At 42.0% G+C, this 20209-nt stretch overlaps 1 protein-coding gene across 2 annotated transcripts in view; it reads left to right on the top strand.

The window, feature by feature from the left end:
- The window catches only part of ATRNL1 (attractin like 1), a 520320-nt gene that overhangs the window by 21150 nt on the left and 478961 nt on the right, over positions 1–20209 (top strand). For both annotated transcript variants that reach the window (XM_032225338.1, XM_032225339.1), the window contains exons 2-4: positions 16499–16582; positions 17661–17774; positions 19179–19307. In XM_032225338.1, the coding sequence (XP_032081229.1) occupies positions 16499–16582; positions 17661–17774; positions 19179–19307 (327 nt within the window). The remainder of the gene's footprint in view (positions 1–16498; positions 16583–17660; positions 17775–19178; positions 19308–20209) is intronic.

The following is a 20209-nucleotide window of genomic DNA, read 5'->3' as shown; positions in this document are numbered from 1 at the left end:
AGACGAAGCAGTTGTACAAATGGCAGCATTGCACTAAAGTGGATGTTCCATGTAGTTTGTAAGTCAAAACCCAATCTCCCCCCCCCCCCCCCCCCCCGGCTGTTACCTATGAATAGCAGGAGATCCGTGGGAGATTACACAAATCATACAGCTTTCAACAGAAAACCTCACCCTTCTGTGAATTGGGTCTTTTGGGTGTTAGGAGAACTGATGTCCCAAAGATCTACATTCCCTCCTCTTCTACCTCTTTCTCCTGCCATTCATACATTAGCAAGAGAAATGGACATAATGGCTTCTTGCCAGTCAGGGCTTTTCTGTTCAAAGGCAAATGAATTGCTTCAGGTGGCCTATAAAAGCAGGCAATCCTCACCTGAGACTATTCTGCAAAACCTGGCTGAAGATTGATATTAAAAGATGGCTTTGCTGGCAGAAGTGAAAAAAATACTGTTTATTCAGCAAAAAGCTTCAGGTAGAGCCTGCCTTCTAGGCAGCTGGAGATGAATTGAGGATGTTCATGTCCACAACATGAAGTTAATGGGCGATATAAGAATTATCTACTCATTTGAAGTGCCTGGATGAATAGGAGAGAGTCTTTTTTCTTTTTCTTTTCTTTTTGACAGCTTATAAAATTCAGTTTGCATACAGTCTGGAAGTGTGATAAAATGTGCTGCTCTGAAGAATCTGTTGGAAAAAAATCTATTTCAGTTCAGTTGTTTCTTTATTTGAAAAAAATACTGGTAATCCTTTAGTTCAGGATATTAGGATTTATGTTACTCTAATGAATTTGATTTGCAATAGATTGCTTGAAATATTGCTTGCACAGCATGTAATGTGTTTAAAAATATTGTCTTAAGCTCATTGGCTGCTACCTTAAGCAGCTTTTACAAATTTATAGTTAATAGACCTCTCAATGATTTATAACCATGTCTGAAAATTGCATTGACGAAGATCATACAATATGAAGGAACTCATAATACCATCTTCTGAGTTTTGAGGATGAGTCATAATTATAAAATATAAAGCATCCATGGAATTAAAGTTAACTCTTTCTGAACTGCCTTGTAATTTTCTTAAAAACAACAGAGAAGGTATTTGCTGTAGTTTTCTTATGAGATATTTTATAAATTTCTGAATATTTATAGGGATTTTCTGGTAGTTTCTTATCCAAGTATTAACAAGGTGTGACTTTCTTAATTTTTTTTTCTCCAGAAAGGTTACTGTGATTGTTACTACTTAGTTAGATTGCAAATATAGGTGTTTTTTTTTACTTTTTATTTGCAGTAATAAATAATAATGTACTTAACTTGATTAGTTTATTTAAAATCACAAGGCACTAATGTGAGTTTACCACCCTATTATATATACACCATTATTTATATGTGTGAATCAGCTTCCAGCATTTTTCTGCATTAATTATTATGCTGCATTAATACATAAGTTACTGTTGTTTATGGTCAGTTTACACTGATAAAAACATTACTGGCATTTTTTGTTTATAGAGTGCTGCAGAGATGTTAAAGTTTCATATTGACATCATAAAGTGAAAAGTCCTGTGTCAGTTTTGTCGGCCTTGAAATAAAACTCCATCATTAACAAGATATACTATTTCTCAATACGAGTAAAACATTGACCATGATTTTATAGCTTATTCGGAATAAGAATCACATATGCTACTATACAAACCATTTTGTGATGATGCTGATTTCTAAAATGTTCTCTCAGTTTTAACAAGTGAACAGTTCAAGAAACTATAATATAGTAGTGATTCTGATTCTTTATTGCTGTAACCTATAAATTCAAAAGACTCATGTACAATCATGATTATACAGATTATTTAAGAAAATTTTTTTTAGCAAGAGCTGCTTTGGCAACACATGGCAAAATGTTGTTTTCGGCTTTCCGCTTTGAAACCTCCCCCCACACCTTCCCACTTTCATACACTATATTGCCAAAAGTATTCGCTCACAACTGATTCTGATTATGTGGATGGGTGAACGAATACTTTTGGCAATATAGTGTATATGTGATACAGTAATTACAAAGCTCACTCAGTATCACATAGAAGGACAGATTCAAGTTCTCTAACCTGGATGCTTTTCAATACACACATATACACTATTTCAAAGGATATGGGGAAAACTAGAAAAATGCATTAGTAGTTCAAAAATTTATTGTAATTCTTTTTGCACCTCTCCTGAAACTAGCTGTTATTGAGATAATGTACGGGTGTCAAACTTGCCATGTCACGTTGCCGTCATTGATGTTTCGTGACATTTTTTTCCTTCGTGGATCTGGGGTGGGCTTGGCCTGTGCCTGATGGATCTGTCCTACGGCTGCCAGTTTGACACCACTGAGATAACGCCAACACAATGGATTTGTCACATTTGGCTAAACAAAACATGGGACTAACAGTAATTTTGGAATCTAGGAACTTAGTATAGCAATCAGCCTTATAATAGCAATAGTACTTAGAGTTATATACCGCTTCGCAGTGCTTTACAGCCCTCTCTAAGTGCTTTAAAGTTTCAGCATATTGCCTCCAACAATCTGGCTCGTTGTTTTACCAACTTTGGAAAGATGGAAGGATAGTTTGGGTATGAAATCTTAGCCAAAACAGAAAATGAAGAGAGGAAGAAGGTAGAGCACTTTGCTTGTTTGTGTGGACCGGTGGACTGGCATGCTGTGGTTAGGTGCCAGTCTATGGACTCTGAGTTGGGGACTCCCGCTTTACAGCACTTTCTAAGTGGCTAGCATATTTCTCCCAACAATCTGGGTCGTCATTTTACCGACCTTGGAAGGATGGAAGGCTGAGTTAGCCTTGAGCCGATGAGGATCAAACACCTGGAAATGAGCTAAATTAGTCTGCAATACTTCATTCTAATCATTGCTCCACTACAGCTCCTATATGACTTTTTGTGATGTTCTGACAAGCAAAGTCAATGCGGATTATTTCCTGTGTCCTGTGGAACCAGGTGTTGACCATCTAGGCATCCAGATGACCATCAACGACCAGGATATATGATTCCACTGGTCCATTTTCACCAAGTGATGTGACAACTACCGTCTCGATCCAGTCACTGCGCCTGTCTCCCACGTACTGGAATTTCTACAAGGGGACCTAGACAAAGGTCTCACCCCCAATATCCTTTGTCATCAGGTGGCGGCACTATCCACCGTCTGGTCCAGCGACCCGGCCCAGTCCCTCAGCAAGATCTCAAGGGTTCGCTGTTTCCTTAAGGGCGCCTCCAATTTACATCCTCCGGTGGTTCACCGCTATCGCACCTGGCAGCTATCGGTGGTCTTACAGGCTCTTACCTCTCTGCCCTTTGAACATCTACGTATGACATCTCTTCTTCACCTCACCTTAAAGACTGCCTTTCTTGTTGCAATAACATCTGCAAAATGCATCTCGGAACTGGCGGTTTTATCGGTCCGGGAGGATCTATGTGTCGTCCACCTGGACAGGGTCGTACTACGTCTGGACCCTGCTTTCATCCCGATGGTCAACACCTGGTTCCACAGGACACAGGAAATAATCCTGCCTAACATCTGCCTGCACCCCAACCACCTGAGGGAACGTTGTTGGCACAAGTTGGACGTCAGATGGGCCCTGCGGATATACATCAGACGCTCTGCGGACTTCCGCAGGTCAGAGGCCTTCTTTGTTTCATTCCAGCCTGGCTCCTTGGGTAAGAAGATGACATCTTCCACGGTCGGTAGGTGGCTAAGAGCATGCATTGCAGCTGCATACGAACACCAGTCCAGGGTGGTACCTTGGTACGTTACCGCCCACTCCACTAGGAGCACTGCCACCACTGCGGCCTGGGCCACCCAGGCTACCATTGAAGACATCTGCAGAGCGGCTTCTTGGTCCTCATCATCACCCTTTGTCAGGAACTATAAATTAAACATGTATGCCTTGGCATAGGCATCTTTTGGCAGGTGGGTGCTACAGGCAGTTGTTTCCATGACTGAATCTCGAGACTGTTTTTCTGCCCGCCCAAGTGACATATAACTTCGGTATGTCCCGTCACTTGGACTCTCCAAGCGGTGCACAGGAAAATGACCATTGGCTTACATGAAGGGTCCTTTTCTGTGCACCACGGGAGAGTCCAACTCACCCTGGTTTCTCAGTCCAGGGATTCGTGACCGTCGTGTCAACTTGGACTTTCTTTACCTGATTCATCACGCTTCCAGCCTTCATGGTTCCAGACCATCTCAAAATTCTGGAGCCAAGTAACACCAGGAGGCATGGCCAAGGAAAAAGATTTGTCAGTCCCAGGGCAACCAGACTGATTTAACCTGTCGCTTGGACTCTCCCACGGTGCACAGAAAAGGACTCTTCAGGTAAGCCAATGGTCATTCTAACCATTGCACCACCAACGGCTGATGTACAGCCATTGCACCATCTATGTGGTTACATGCTGTGTCACCACTTGTGACCTTTCCAGTTGGCTTCTGATAAGCAAAGTCAGTTGGGAAACTGGCAGGGAAAGTCACAAGTTATGATCATGTGATGTGTCATTTAATGACCAACACTGCTTAAAAATGAATTTTTCAATTGTCGTAAATCAAGAAATACTAGCAATGTTTATTTGTTGAAGAGAAGATTCATGCATATTCTTGCTACTCATTCACATTGGCATTTGTGTTGTATTGTTTTGAATGTGAACCTAGCTATTGTGTAAAACTTCATTGCTTCTTTCTCTCTACCTCTCATTTCGCTTTTGAAAAAAAAATCTTTTGCTATTGCCATCTGTTCTCTGTTTCCATCCTTTTTTCTGCACTCCCTGCTATTATCTTTGCAGCAGAATTATTGTGACATATTGAATGAATAGGGAACTATTTTATAAATGTGTTCATCTTTAGCATGCCAGAAGATCCTTTGCTTCTTAATTTAAATGCATTCAACGCATTTTAATACATTTAAAATGTATTAGATTCTGGGAATTTAGTGCTTAATTCCCAAAGTTAAAGTTAGAAAAATTGAGATAATGTTGTTGCTATGGCATCCAAAGAAAGCAAAATGGCTTTTTCCATTAGGAGAGACAAGCTATCTTGTCTGAAGTTGTTTCAGCTTTCTCTATTTGGTTGAAAGAACAAATGTAACATGTTCAGATAATATAGTAATTGTAAAGTCACTGGCAATGGATAACTTAAAGCTATGTCATGTCATGCAAACAAAGGAACCTCTCTGCATGTTGCTCATGGCTATTTCATCTGAACATCTTCCACAATCCTGCTGAGAATTTAGCCAAATTAAATCTTTTATACCCATCATAATCTCCACACTTATTTTTCATTCCTTAGTGTGCAAAGTTGTGTGCAAACAAAATATTTATATATTGTGGTTTATTTTCATTTGCCACCTCTCTGTATTTGGAGTTGGTATACTAGATAAATTACTGCTACTTTGGTGTAAGAGATTATGCTCGGATTGTTTACAGAAGAATACAATCAGTTTGTTCTAAGAAGACACTGTCCAAGTGGGTTTTTGTAGAAGCTGTAAACAGCCATTCCCCTTAGGTTACTGTGCTTTCTGCAGAACATCAGTTTTGATAGCATGGAAACTACAAAGATTTTTAGAACCTACCAACAACTAAAATGATAACTTAAGTGTGTCTCAGTTCACTTACAAGGAAGTAGTGAAGAAATATAGAAGAAATAAACCACTGAGACAGGCTCACAAGAAATTCAGGAACCACAGATAACTAATATTTATTGAAGATAATAGAAAAAATGCTGCAAATTCACTGCTCTGAAAATAAATAGTTTAAACCCTCTTTTCATTTTCCTTCTCACACTGTATAAATGGCCTGTCCACTGGCCTGTGTTCATGTGCTTTTCATTTCCATAACTATTACATTTTTAAATTGATTTTGTCAGACTTATCTTTCATAGTGTGGAACTCTGAGGAATAGATTCATCTGATGCAATTTCCTTTCTTTTTTACATAACCATAGAATGTAAAGTAGGAAGAAATGTTGGAGATCCTCTAGTCCAATCTCCTGCCTTGGGCAGGAATCTAGTGTCTCAGTAATCCCAAGGGATGGTTATCCAGCTTTAGTGTTCTAGCCTTGCCTTAGGCAGGAAACCAGCTGGGTGACCTTGTGTCATTCCCACTCTTCCAGCTCTTGAAAGAATCAGACAATGGCAAACCACTTCCAACAATTCCAGGAGTGACAACTGACTTAAAGATGCCCACAAGTTTGCAATTTTAGAAAGACAGCCAAGTTTTTCTAAGTATAGCAACATAGCATAGCTAAAATTCCTGTCCTTTAGGTTCTAAAACTATTGATTAAAAGCCAGTGCTTCCACACACCCACCCACTCTCGGTAAATAAGGCAGAAGGCCACATATTTTTCACATCATATGAGAGTGATCCCTATTCTTTAGAGTCAGTCATTCAGAACTTCTTGGAGATCATGTCTATCAAGGTCAATCAGAACATAGCTATGAAGGAATAACTGATTTTGATGACTTATTTGAAATTGTTGTTCCCTAGTTTCATAATATCTGATAATATTTTAAATCACGGCCAATAATATCTTGAACATTGCATCTATAACTCTTATTCTACTATATCTATCTATATCTATCTATCTCTATCTCTATCTCTATCTCTATCTCTATATCTATATCTATATCTATATCTATCTATATATGTGTGTGTGTGTGTGTGTGTGTGTGTGTATTTGGGCATACCAGGGGTTGTGACACTAAATACATACATACATACATAATACATACATAATACATAATACATAATACATACATACATACATACATACATACATACATACATACATACATACATACCTGTTCCCTGCTAATGGCTGTCTGCAAGCATCCAAATTAGCATTGCCTTTATTTTTTGCATTATTTTAATCAGATGTGATCTGATTAAAAGGCAGAAATATGACTTGGATATTCACAAAAGCCACAAGCTGAAGTGCCCAGTTAGGCTCTTAATCATATCAAGGCCTTTAAAAATAATTATAATGTTTACTTTAAACTCATTATTTTTATAATCAATTGGAAAATAAAATGCCCAAATATCCTTTTTTTCACCCTTACATTCTGTAAGAGATCTTCAGCGATAGTTGTATGATTTTTCTGTGCCAGAAGTACCAAAGTATATTCCATAAATATTCTAATTATTTGAACCCACGGTATTGGCACAGCTTCTTCATGGGGCACAACTAAACCCTGACATCAACTTAGTTAATTGAAAAGTATTATAATCTAGCATTATAATTTTCTTAAGGAAATTATTTATGTGTCAAACATAGCATTGGAAAAAAAAAGCCAAGATTGATCAGGGAGAATTTGTACATAATCAATTGAAACTGATGCAAGTCATCAACTATAGGCAAAGATGTTAAGGAACGGATAGAAGTCCTGTCAGAATTGCTATTGTGCTTCTCACATGTTGTACTTCTGCTTCACAAATAAATGACAAGCTAGCAAATTACATTGAAGCTATTATATGCAAATGAAGTCTATGTATGTTAATTTTTGGTTCAACGTGTTGTGAGAAAACATAACATTGGGTTTAGAGAATAATCCTGGCTAGATTAAAAAGCCTGCATCAGGCGTATAAGAAGTACCTTGATCCTAATTTCTTAGCAGGGGAGCTAGTATTTTTCTTAAGACATAGTCATGTGACCAGCACAATTATATGCTGAGGCACGCAGAATGCTGTTACTTTCCTATTAAATTACACCTATTATCTACTTGCATTTTCATGCTTTCGAATTGCTAGGTAGGCAGGAGCTGGTGCAATTTGATCTACTAGACTAGACTGAGGGGGATAAATTTTTATCTACTCCAGTGTAGTAGGTAAAAAAATAATAACACAGCAGAGTGATTACATGCTAGGAAGACTTATGTCATAGGTTTGTGTCACACTGTGTTAAGACATGTTTTATTAAAATAATTTTGAGAATGAGAATGAAAAAATGGATAGTATGCAAACTGCTTTCCTGGGCTAGGTTTAGAGATATGGGGCTAACTGCTCACATAAAAAAAGAATTCAATACCCAGTTAAAGCTGGAAAAGTGAATGTGCTAGACTCATCTGATTAGGTTTAGTGATACTAATCTTGTTATTATTTTGTTAAACTGAATGTAAAAATAAATGTTAGATATTAAGACTGGAGCACCAAGGTCCTCCATTCCGGCGAGAAAATACTTGAAGCTGATTGGCTGAGCCATCTGACAGCTCCCTATAAAAGGGCAAGCTGTCAGATGGGCCAGCACTTGATCTGTACATAGTTTGCCGAATAAAGAGCTGTTGTTGTCACTGAAGCCCGAGTCCTGTATCATCCGTTCACCCTATCTAACGCTAGTGATGAGGATGGGATCAGAAGACAACTAGGCAAAAAAGAACTGACAATCTGATCCAGCATAATCCCAGTTGGAGCAATCAACATTGGGCGCCAAGTGGCCATTTTGAGCGGCAAATTCAAAGTTGTCTTAGCTTGTCATAATGACTACGCACAGCCCACCAGCTCCCTACAATCCACAGAACACTGGGACTCCTAAATGACCAGGTACAAGTGCTTCATGGAGGCCAACAACCTTCTTGGCCTATTGGACAACAGGAAGGGGCCCTCTTCCTGAGTTATTGTGGGCCTGAGTTTTTCAACATCACAAAGGCACTGTCCGAGCCAACCCCGGTCCAGACGGTCACCTGGTCTGTACTACAGAACACTCTCAAGATGCATTACGCACCAAGACCTGGAAACCCCGGCGGAAGCACGAAAGATTGCAATGAACAGATGCATTCCAGACCAAGATTTGGCAGGCCAGCATGTCAAGAAACAAGAAACTGCGTGTAACCATCAGTCCAGCGGCGATATCCAGGTGAACCGGTTCCAAGAACTCCAGCTATCCCCCAGGGAAGCTTCCAGGCATTCCATTGGTTGAGCCAGGAGAAGCAACAGTTCCATTCGAACAGATCGCTGCCTCCACTCCAACTGAGCTGCTGAGGTCTGTAACGTACAGAAACGCCCCACCTACTTATAGGATTACAGAACTAATTGGGTAAGACTGGAGCAATAGGCTCCACCAAGGTCCTCCATTCCGGCAGGAAAATACTTGAAGCTGATTGGCTGAGCTGTCTAACAGCTCTCTATCAAAGGGCAAGCTGTCAGACAGGCCAGCGCTGGATCTGTACATCGAGTGCTGAATAAAGAACTGTTGTCACTGAAGCCTGAGTCCTGTCTCATCCGTTCACCCTATCTAATAGTAAACATTCTGAAATCTATTTAGGTTTGCCTTGCATAAGTCAGAACTTGGAATCTGTGTACGTATGTGTGTGTGTATATATATGTGTGTGTGTGTATGTGTGTGTGTATTATATATATAAGCCTGTGCATTTTCTTATTTATGGCTGTAATTAAATATCTTACACTCTTACAATTGTTTATGTAGCTACAGAATAAATGCCATTGAAATCAGGGAGATTATTTATAAGAGAGAGTGATTTATAACCTAAAATTTCTATCATTAGCTAATAACCTCTTTGATTCTACTTGGAGTTTGGAAAGGAAATTATATTTAGCCTTGCAAGTTTAATAGTATGAACCAGTGGTGGGTTTCAAATTTTTTTAGAACCTATTCTGTAGGTGTGGGCTGTTTTGTGGGAGTGGCTCGGCGGTCATGTGACCAGGTGGTTGTGGCCAATTTGGAAAATGTGGTGAAACTCACTTAACAACGCTCTTGCTTAGCAACCAAAATTTTGTACTCAATTGTGGTCATAAGCTCTTTCCTTCTTTTTTTGTCCTTTCTTTTTCTTTTTATTTCTTTATCTCTCTCTCTTTTTTCTCTCACTCTCCCTCCATTCCTTTCTTCCTTCCTTTCTTGTATGTATCTCTCTCACTTTCTTTCTCCCTTTCTCTTTCCTTCCTTCCTTCCTTCCTTCCTTCCTCCCTCCCTCCCTCCCTCCCTCCCTTTCTTTCTTTCTTTCTTTCTTTCTTTCTTTCTTTCTTTCTTTCTTAATCACTCTAAGGTTTGATGAAAGCAGTCACAAGTTTAGGAGGAATTAAGTCTTTCTCCAAAACTTAAACCAGGATTCCAACAAAACCCTCTAGGTCAGCATCAAACTCAGGTTTTGACTTTTATCCAGAGCCCGCCCCACCAGCTTCAACTTCACCAGTTCGGGACAGACCAGGTCTCCAGCTCTCTCTCAACAGAGGAGGAGGAATAAGACACCACCTATGTCTAGTCTACAATGCACCCCTCGTGGCAGTTTCAAGAAGATTCCACAATTTGATTCAGGAGATACCGAGAGCACAGTTTAACCCCCAACAGCTCTCAGAGAGAGATAGTGAACAACCAGATAACTGCAAAAAAAATACAATCCTTCCATTCCCTCCTGCCCCCCCAAAACAATCTTCCCCTACCATCCAGCCTCAACCAGTACCTATCCTTCCTCCCCAACACACACACACACAGCCATCACAATTGATGAAGCTTCTTGGATCAGAAGTGAAACATTTTGTTGTTCTTCCTCCTCAAGAAAAAAACAATGCAGTTTCCTTTTGCAAAAAGCACTTTTGAGACATAAAAGAGCTGTCACGGGGCGAAGACCTTCCTGTTACAGGCGCAGTCTACCTGCAGCCACAAATGCCTGCAAGCAGCAGTTTCAGTCACCTGCTTGCGGTTGACGCAGCGGCAGCAGCGGAGAGCTCAGTGCGGGACCTGGAGCCCAGGCACTTTCGGGACCTTCGCAGGGCTGGGAACCGTCTGGAAAACAAGCCCGTTGCTGCTTCCATGCCCGTTGCGGCAGACATGCTTGTTGCGAGGCCGTCCTATGCTCCAGCCCGGCCAGGGAAGACAGGCGGTTGTGCTTGCTGCCAGTCAGGCCAAGGAAACCCCCTGCCTATCCACCCGTCCATCCGCCTGCCAGTCGAACAATGCCCTGGTCAAGTGGTACCCATGCCCACCGCTCACCTTGAAGTTGCTGCTGCTGCTGAGGGAGGGCCAGCTGGGCAGTGCCCCCTGTTGGCCACTACTTCCTGGCTGTGTCCCTGCCCGGCCTGCCCGACCAGGAGGAGGAGGCAGCACAATGCTGGACAGCGGGCAGGGTGGAGGAGGGCACGGCACTGCTGCCCTTGCCCTTGGATTTCTTATTGCAGGAAATGCTGGCTGGTGCTGCTTCAGAGTTCCCTGGCCGCTGGCTCCTTTGCATGTAGCCCGGCTCCCAGTGCCACTGGCAATCCATCCGGTGCCTGTCCTTGGCAGCGTGGTTCTTTCCTCCCCAAAAAAGATCGACCGCCTTTCTCGCCAGATGATCTTGAAAACCTGCAAGGTTGCTTTGGGAGGGGGCAGATGGGCAGTAATCCTCCCTTGTCCCTGGGTGCTTGCAGCCCTGGAGCCTGCAGCAACTTGCACAGTAAAGGCAATTAAGAACTTCTCACACTCACGAGAAGATTTTCTTTAATGTGCAAAGGCTTGCTTTGAGGCTGCAGGCACCCAGGGATGCGGGGGGGGGGGAATGCTGCCCTTTTGCCCCCTCCCAAAGCAACCTCACAGGTTTTCAAGATCCTCTGGAGAGGCACTTTTTAAAAAGAAACCCCTGAAAAAGCCGCAAAATCTGGAGAGATGGGTGGTTGGACTGTTTTTTTTTTGGGGGGGGGGTCCCCAGAACCAGGTTGCCCAGCACCCTAAAGAGGTCCACGCAGAGCTCCGGCAGCTGTAAAGCATGGCACGAGGGGCAGAAGCTCCCAAACTCAGCGGGGAGCCTAAGCAAAGGAGGCGGAGAGCTGGGTGGAGGAAGGGGGAAACCTTAGTTCAGGGACTTCTACCCTCGTGTCACACTTTGCAGCTGCCAGACCCTGCACAGACCTCTTTGGGGTGCTGGGCAACCTAATTCTGAGGGGCGAAGATTCCCAGAACCAGGTTGCCCAGCATCCCAAAGAGATCTGTGCAGGGTTCTGGTGGCTGCAAAGCGCAGCACGAGGGGCAGAAGTCCCCAAACCCAGCGGGGCAATGCAGCTCCAGCAGTAGCAGCACGGCTTCTTGCAGTGGCATGCCACCCTGATCAACCTGGATTTGGATTTGGATTTGGATTTATTTATTTATAGGCCGCCCTTTTCCCTGAGGGGACTCAGGGCGGCTTACAATCAAAAAGGAAGGGGAGTGTAGGACAATACGAAAAAAGAAATGTGCACAAAATAAATTAGACAATAAAACTCAACATTCACTCAGCATTCGGGAGGGGCGAAATAAGATTATCCCCAGGCCTGATGGGTTAGCCAGTTCTTGAGGGCTGTGCGGAAGGCCTGGACGGTGGTGAGGGTACGAATCTCCACGGGGAGATTGTTCCATAGTGTCGGAGCCGCAACAGAGAAGGCTCTCCTCCGAGTAGTCGCCAGTCGGCACTGACTGGCGGATGGAATACGGAGGAGGCCAACTCTATGCGATCTGATGGGACGCAGGGAGGTAATTGGCAGAAGGCGGTCTCTCAAATAGCCAGATCCACTACCATGGAGCGCTTTATAGGTGGTGAGTAGGACCTTGAAGTGCACCCGGAGACCAACAGGTAGCCAGTGCAGCTCACGGAGGATCGGTGTTATGTGGGCGAACCGTGGTGCGCCCACGATCACTCGCGCGGCCGCATTCTGGACTAGCTGAAGTCTTCGGATGCTCTTCAAGGGCAGCCCCATGTAGAGCACATTACAGTATTCCAGCCTAGAGATCACAAGGGCTCGAGTGACTGTTGTGAGGGCCTCCCGATTCAGGTAGGGCCGCAACTGGCGCACCAGGCGAACCTGGGCAAATGCCCCCCTGGTCACAGCTGAGAGATGGTGGTCAAAAGTTAGCTGTGAATCCAGGAGGACTCCCAAGTTGCGGGCCCTTTCTGAGGGGTTTAAATTTTGTCCCCCCAGCCTGAGTGATGGTATGGTGGTCAAATTTTTGGGAGGGAAACACAACAGCCACTCGGTCTTGTCTGGGTTGAGTATCAGCTTGTTTGCTCTCATCCAGTCTTTAACGGCTTCCAGTCCCCGGTTCATCACGTCCACCGCTTCATTGAGTTGGCACGGGGCGGACAGATACAACTGTGTATCGTCCGCATATTGGTGATATTTTATCCCGTGCCTTCGGATGATCTCGCCCAGCGGTTTCATGTAAATGTTAAATAGTAGGGGGGATAGGACCGACCCCTGCGGCACCCCATAGGTTAGGGGCCTCAGGGACGATCTCTGCCCCCCCCACTAACACCGACTGCGACCTGTCCGAGAGATAGGAGGAGAACCACTGCAAGACAGTGCCGCCCACCCCTATCTCCCGCAGTCGTCGCAGAAGGATACCATGGTCGATGGTATCGAAAGCCGCTGAGAGGTCCAGGAGAACTAGGATGGAAGCATGGCCTCCATCCCTAGCTCTCCAGAGATCATCAGTCAATGCGACCAAAGCGGTTTCTGTGCTGTAACCGGGTCTGAAGCCAGACTGGAAGGGGTCAAGATAGTTAGCTTCCTCCAAGGTACGCTGAAGCTGGAGAGCCACCACCTTCTCAACAACCTTCCCTACAAAGGGGAGGTTGGAGACTGGACGATAGTTATTAAGAACAGCTGGATCCAGAGACGGCTTCTTCAGGAGGGGTCTTACCACCGCTGTCTTGAGCGCGGTGGGAAAGTACCCCTCCCGAAGAGAAGCGGTAACAACCGCCTGGATCCAGCCTCGTGTCACCTCACTGCTGTTGGCAACCAGCCAGGAGGGACACGGGTCCAGTATGCAGGTGGAGGCACTCACAGCTCACATAGCCTTGTCCACATCCCCAGAGGCAACTTCCTGAAACTCAACCCAGAGATGGTTTGCCAAGTTTTCTCCTTGTGTCTCGGCTGGATCTACTGGGGTGGAGTCCAGGTCCGCGCGAAACCGGGCAACTTTGTCCGCCAAGAACTGGACATACTCCTCAGCCTTACCCTGTAAGGAGTCCCCCGTTTCCCTCCTATTTAGGAGGGAGCGGGTTATCCTAAACAGGGCGGCTGGGCGGGACTCGGCGGACGCTACCAAGGAGGCAATGTATGTTCTTTTTGCTGTTCTTAAGGTCCGAATATACTCCTTGGTGCATGCTGTTAAAAGTGCCCGTTTCGACTCGGACCTATCGGACCTCCACGAGTGCTCTAGGCGTCTCCTCCGGCGCTTTACCTCCCGGAGCTCCTCAGTAAACCAAGGAGGCCTCCAGGGGCCGCTGACCCGGAGGGGCCGTAGCGGCGCAATCCGGTCTAGAGACTCCGAAGCTGCCGAGTGCCAGGCAGCGACGAGGGTCTCCGCCGAACTGTGGGCGAGGGTATCAGGAATAACCCCAAGCTCCGTCTGGAACCTAACAGGATCCATCAGTCGTTTGGGGCGGAACCAGCTGGTCGGTTCCTCCTCCCTACGGTGGAGGTTTGGCCTCCGGAAGTCTAGCCTCAGTAGGTAGTGGTCTGACCACGACAGGGGTATGATCTCATTACCCCTCAGACCAAGATCGTAACTCCACTGCTCTGAGAGGAATACGAGGTCAAGCGTGTGACCCGCTGAGTGAGTTGGGCCTCGAATTACTTGAGTCAAGCCCATGGCTGTCATGGAAGCCATGAACTCCTGCGCTCCATCAGAGTGTTCACCGAGCGAAGGCAAGTTAAAGTCCCCCAGAACTATAAGTCTAGGGAACTCAACCGCTAGCTCGGCTACTGACTCGAGGAGCGAGGGGAGGGCTGCTGCAACGTAGTTGGGAGGCAGGTACGTAAGCAGCAAACCCACTTGACCCTTGAGGTCCAGCTTCACTAGCAGGGACTCACACCCGACAAGCTCTGGAGCAGGGATCCTACGAGGTACTAAAGACTCCCGGACTACAATAGCCACACCGCCACCCCTTCCCTGGGCTCTCGGCTGGTGTAGCACCTGAAATCCGGCCTTATGGCAAGGTTGCAGCCCGCTGTGCATGGAGCCGAGTTGGTGCAGGCAGCCCTCACTAGGGTTTCCTCTTCCTCCACCCAGCGCCTCCTCCTTTCCTTAGGTTCCCCGCTGGGTTTTGGGGTGTCTGCCCCTCATGCCACGGTTTGCAAGCATGGTGAGGTGGGGGAGAGAGAGAGATGGAGCGGCGACCGGGTGGGCAGGGGGAGCAAAGTGTGGGCAGATCAGGGGAGGCAGCGTTCTGGTAAGGTGCCACCGGACGAGCGGGTACTGAAAAACACACTAAATTTGACGAACGGGTATGTGCGTACGGTACCGTACCGGCAGAAACCCACCCCCGTATGAACAAAAGTATTATAAATAGATTCATATTTAATGAAATACGAGGTAGGTTTTGGTTTAGAATGTATTGTTATATTCTGATGTTGCAAATGATTTTACTTGGCTGTTTCTGCAATTATTTCATCCTGAAAAGACAACTTTCTGTTTAGAGAATGTATCAGGGGATATAGGCTACTACTGTAGATAGACTTAAAAAGATAAACTTGATGGAGTGAATATGTGTAATGTAGGTGATCAGTGCTAAAATATTGCTTATTCAAAGTATGTTTGCAACACAACCTATACATACCTAGCTCATATTAAATTCACAAATCATAATATGTGCTTTATAGATATTTATTTCATTATTGTACCATTAAGACACCCGAGGCAAAATGAGCAAGCAAATGGACAATTAAATAATTGTTATAATTGATAATTGATTAATATAAAAACCAATGGTAATAATATATTAACTATTACATGCTTTATTCCACCTTAACCAAATATTGGAATGTTGTTTAAGATGGGACAAGATTCACTTCTAAGAAAAGGCTGTTCTGTAGGTTAAACAACCACTGGTTTTCGTCTGCTCCTCCTACTTTTTTTAAATAGGTAACTAAATCAACAAAGTGCTATGAGATAATTGTACTGGATAATTTGATTTTAGTTATAGAAGGCGGATCTGCTGGTATTTTGAAGTAGGATGGTCTGGGAGAGTGATTAGCCCAAAATCACTCTGTCAATTTTTTTTCATGTCTGAGGAGACACTAGTTTAACATCTTAATTGCTATATTACATTTATGTTCTAGAAACCTATTAACAATCAATGTAAAATACGCAGCACAAGAATAATGTGTTTCTGGAGGTAAGAATCTTACAATAAGAGGGCCTATTGCATTTTGTAGCACCTGCAGTTTCCATGTAGTTTTCCAAGGTATCCCTTTGTATATAGCACCCTACAGTAGTCCAAATTAATAGTGATAAGAAAAGTTGAAAAGAAGATAAAATAAACTTGATTGTAAGTTCCGTCCTTACAGTGGGTAGTGTCAATACCTTACCATCATGCTGCAAGTCAGTTTAACACACTTGTATGCAACTGAATGCAAGCAAATATATGCAATATTAATGAGTAAGAAAAGATAAGAAATGTTAGTTCAGTTTAAACACAATTTTATACAAAATTCTGTTTTTAAACTTCATTCAGATTGTAATATTTTTGTATGTACTTTGCAAGGAAAAATAGCTTTAAACACTAACTTTTTTTGTAGGTTAACTGAATCATCTGGATATTTAACGGATGGGCCGATAAATTATAAATACAAAACTAAATGTACATGGTTAATTGAAGGATTGTAAGTATACTTTAAATTAATGTTGATTCTACATTGTAGCTCTTAAGAGATATTTGACAAAATGTTAAGTTAAAAAATGATTGAGTTTTCTATAACATGGTTGCAAGATTTTATGATTATGATTTTTTAAAGAACTTTTGATGATTTTCTAAAGAGTTCTTGATGCACCAGTTATACTATATTTTAGGGAAAAAAATTGAGAAATTTACTGTTAAGAATTAAATACGGAAAACAGAAAAGGAATATATGACTAATTCTACTTTCACAGTAGAATTGCAATATGGCATTGCAGCTTTTATATCTACCCACTACTTGTGAGCTTAACTGGCTGCACAAATGGACCTACAAAGTTACCTGCCATGAAAAATGTCAAGCAATTCCTGATACTATGACTTATTAGTTTGTCGTAGCTGCTGTTGCATAATATAAGCTCTCTTTGGCCTAATAACATAGTCTGATGCCGATGTATATTTTGCTTATATCTTTGGTTTTCATAGTAATCAATATAGCAGTTCCAAATAACAGATATTGGTTTTATTGCTGATCAGATAAAGATTTTGAAATTGGCATTCTTACAAACGAAAATAATACTAGTTTGAATGAGTAGATTATTCGTTTTTGATAAGTTTTAGGCCACATTTGAATATCCAATAAAATGAGCTAAATTGTTTTATATAATAGCCCAATTTCATCCTCAGTGTTTAAGCTAAATTAAGCTTAAGCAAATATATCATAATAAAGTATAATTTGCTGTACACAATAAAGAAAAGAGTGTAAGGGTAAGGGGAGACCATATAAGTAAAGAGCCTGTTTCCAGAAAGATATTCCTACGTCTGAACCAGAAAATAGTTTTTAGTTTCACAGGTTCAGATTGAATTTTCTCATTTGCAATGAAATGCATGTCTAAAATTTATGTAATAGTTGCATCCACACATAAACACACATATTACAATTTTTAAAATTGTGTAATCATAAAATTGACAAGTCTAGCCTTTAATATTGTACTGACGTACTTATATGTACATTTCATTATAAACTGTTCTGTTTTTAAGTGCTGTTTCTTGCTTTTCTCTTCTAGCCCTAATTCAGTTTTAAGATTAAGATTTAATCATTTTGCAACAGAATGTAGTTGGGATCATATGTATGTTTATGATGGCGATTCAATATATGCACCTTTAATAGCTGTATTTAGGTGAGTATTTCAGCTTAAAGCTTTTATTACAGTGGTACAAAAGTGCATTAAATGGAAGTTTCAGATTGGATTCCAGTATGTAGTTCTCTGTTTATTGCCTTTTTAAAGATCCTTCTTTCAATCATTTCAGCATGCTCTACTTTGAGCCATGTTTAGCAAACTCATCGTTTTTAAATTTTACCCTGATTTTCTTGAATATCGGGAAAGAAAGAAAGAAAGAAAGAAAGAAAGACATACAGACCCATTTTTTTCTGTTTAGGATGGAGGGCAAAGTCTTGTTTCATCTCATAAAAGAATAAAAACAATAAGGTTTTACTCATTTACTTGTTAACTTATTAAAAATGGGTAGATTTACTGGATAAAGACCCTTCAGAATGAGACAGACAGTGCAGTAGGTCAGGAAAAAAATTGCTACAGAGAACAAAAATGTAGATAGAGAAAAGGGAATTTGTTTCACAGTGTGCAACTGGAATACAAATGAAGTATAGTAGGTGAATCAGACAGCGCTGCTAGTGCAGAAAAATTAGAAAATATCCTTTTGGATTTGTAGCAAGAAAAGAATGTGGTGGTTGATTTTTTTCATGGACCAGATACAGGTGGAAAAAAATATGGAATGTCTCTATTGAAAAAGACAGTGGCAGCTTGGTTATATATACCACACTTAAGCCGGACAGTGCAAGAATTATGTCTAAATAGTAAACTTGAATATTTGAAATAATACATTTGTTTAAAAGTTCCTTCTGTGCACTGATTTTAATTTTATTTTTTTTAAAAACTGAAATATTGCCTTTATACATTTTGACTGCATTATTTTTATGTCAATCATTTCTAGAAATGGTTTTCAGAGTTCTCTTATTTTAAACTGCATTCAGTGGTGGGTTACGACTGGTACACCACGGTACAGACGTACTGGTGTCTGCCGGGAGCACCAGGTACCATTCTGGTATGGTGCTCTGGAGGGCCCACCCACCCGCCCGCGCTTCTTACCAGTATTTGAGATTTTTGGGGCTTCCACACACGTGCATGGAGCATACAGCGCCTGCGTGAAGAGGCATTGCAGAGTGTTGCGGGTGGTAAGTACACATGCACATGTTGTTTCCATGTGCACACATTCTGCACGTGTTCATATGGTGGACACCCGGCCCCATTACAACAGGATCCAGAACCCACCACTGACTGCATTGTATAAAAATAACATTTTTTTTATAAAAAAATCAAAATCATTTAGAAATGTTGACTAATTCAGTATGCAAATATTAATATATCTCACTGTGTTTTGCTTTACACATTACAATGGAATGTAATGAAACACTTCTTATGCTAAGAACTCATGTGATTTGTTCAATTTCCCAGCTTTTCATTGTTTATTAATAATACACATCTCTTATGTTTAAAATTCTGCAGTGGTCTTATAGTTCCAGAAGTGCATGGAAATGAAACTGTACCTGAAGTAGTAACTACATCTGGCTATGCACTGCTACATTTTTTTAGTGATGCTGCTTATAATCTAACAGGATTTAATATTTTTTACTCGTAAGTATTTCTTAACAATTATGTTTCTGTTAATTAATTGGCAATGTATTTTTTTTAGTAATTAAGACCCTGAGCTTAAAACATTTGAAGTATGCTTATGAAAACTTGATTTTGAGAAGACTATATGTAACACATATATAGCTTGAAAAATTTTAATGAAGAGGAATTCCATCAATAGTTAATAGTTCTTTAAAGCAACGGTCACCAGATTTTGCAGCTTGGCAGACTGGCTGTGCGGGAAGAGTGGGTAACTGGGCTGCATGAACCACAAAGGTTGGACACCACTGCTTTAAAGAACTCTTTGACTATTGATGGAATTTATTGCATGAGTGGAGCCGGCCCAATTCCAAATAGAAACAGCCTGGTAGTGGGTCACAGCCTGAAGTTTAGGGACCCCTACTTTAAAGGACTAAATAATGCATTTGTTATTGTAGGTAAGTAGTCCTTGCTTAACAATGGTAGTTGTAATTGGAAATATCTTTGCTAAGTGACCCAACTGTAAAGCATGATACTTTGTGACCGCACTAACTTACAACAGCAATTGTGGCAGTTTTGGTTGTTGCATTTAAACAAATATTACATGGTCACTTATATGACAATACAGCACCATTTGCAATCTCCTGCCTGTCAGGGACCTTGTTAAAAGTTGGCAAAGAAGTCACAAGTGGTGATTATTTGACTCTCTTCCCCTGTGATGTAATTGCAAGCCACCCAAATTGTGACGAAATCACTACGGAGATGCTGTAATGGTTGCAGCTACAAGGACTGGTCATAGGTTTCCTTGTTCAGCATTGTCATATCTATGAATGGTAACTGAATGAGTGATTGCTGAATGAGGACTACCTGTATTTGTTAGTGTGTAAAGTTATATCTCAAAGAAGATAGATTGAAAAATGTTTTAT

This window comes from Thamnophis elegans, chromosome 10 (genome assembly GCF_009769535.1).
Source record: "Thamnophis elegans isolate rThaEle1 chromosome 10, rThaEle1.pri, whole genome shotgun sequence".
Taxonomy (NCBI): Eukaryota; Metazoa; Chordata; class Lepidosauria; order Squamata; family Colubridae; genus Thamnophis; species Thamnophis elegans.
Note: the sequence above shows the minus strand (reverse complement) of the source record. Positions and strands in the feature narration are given on the sequence as shown.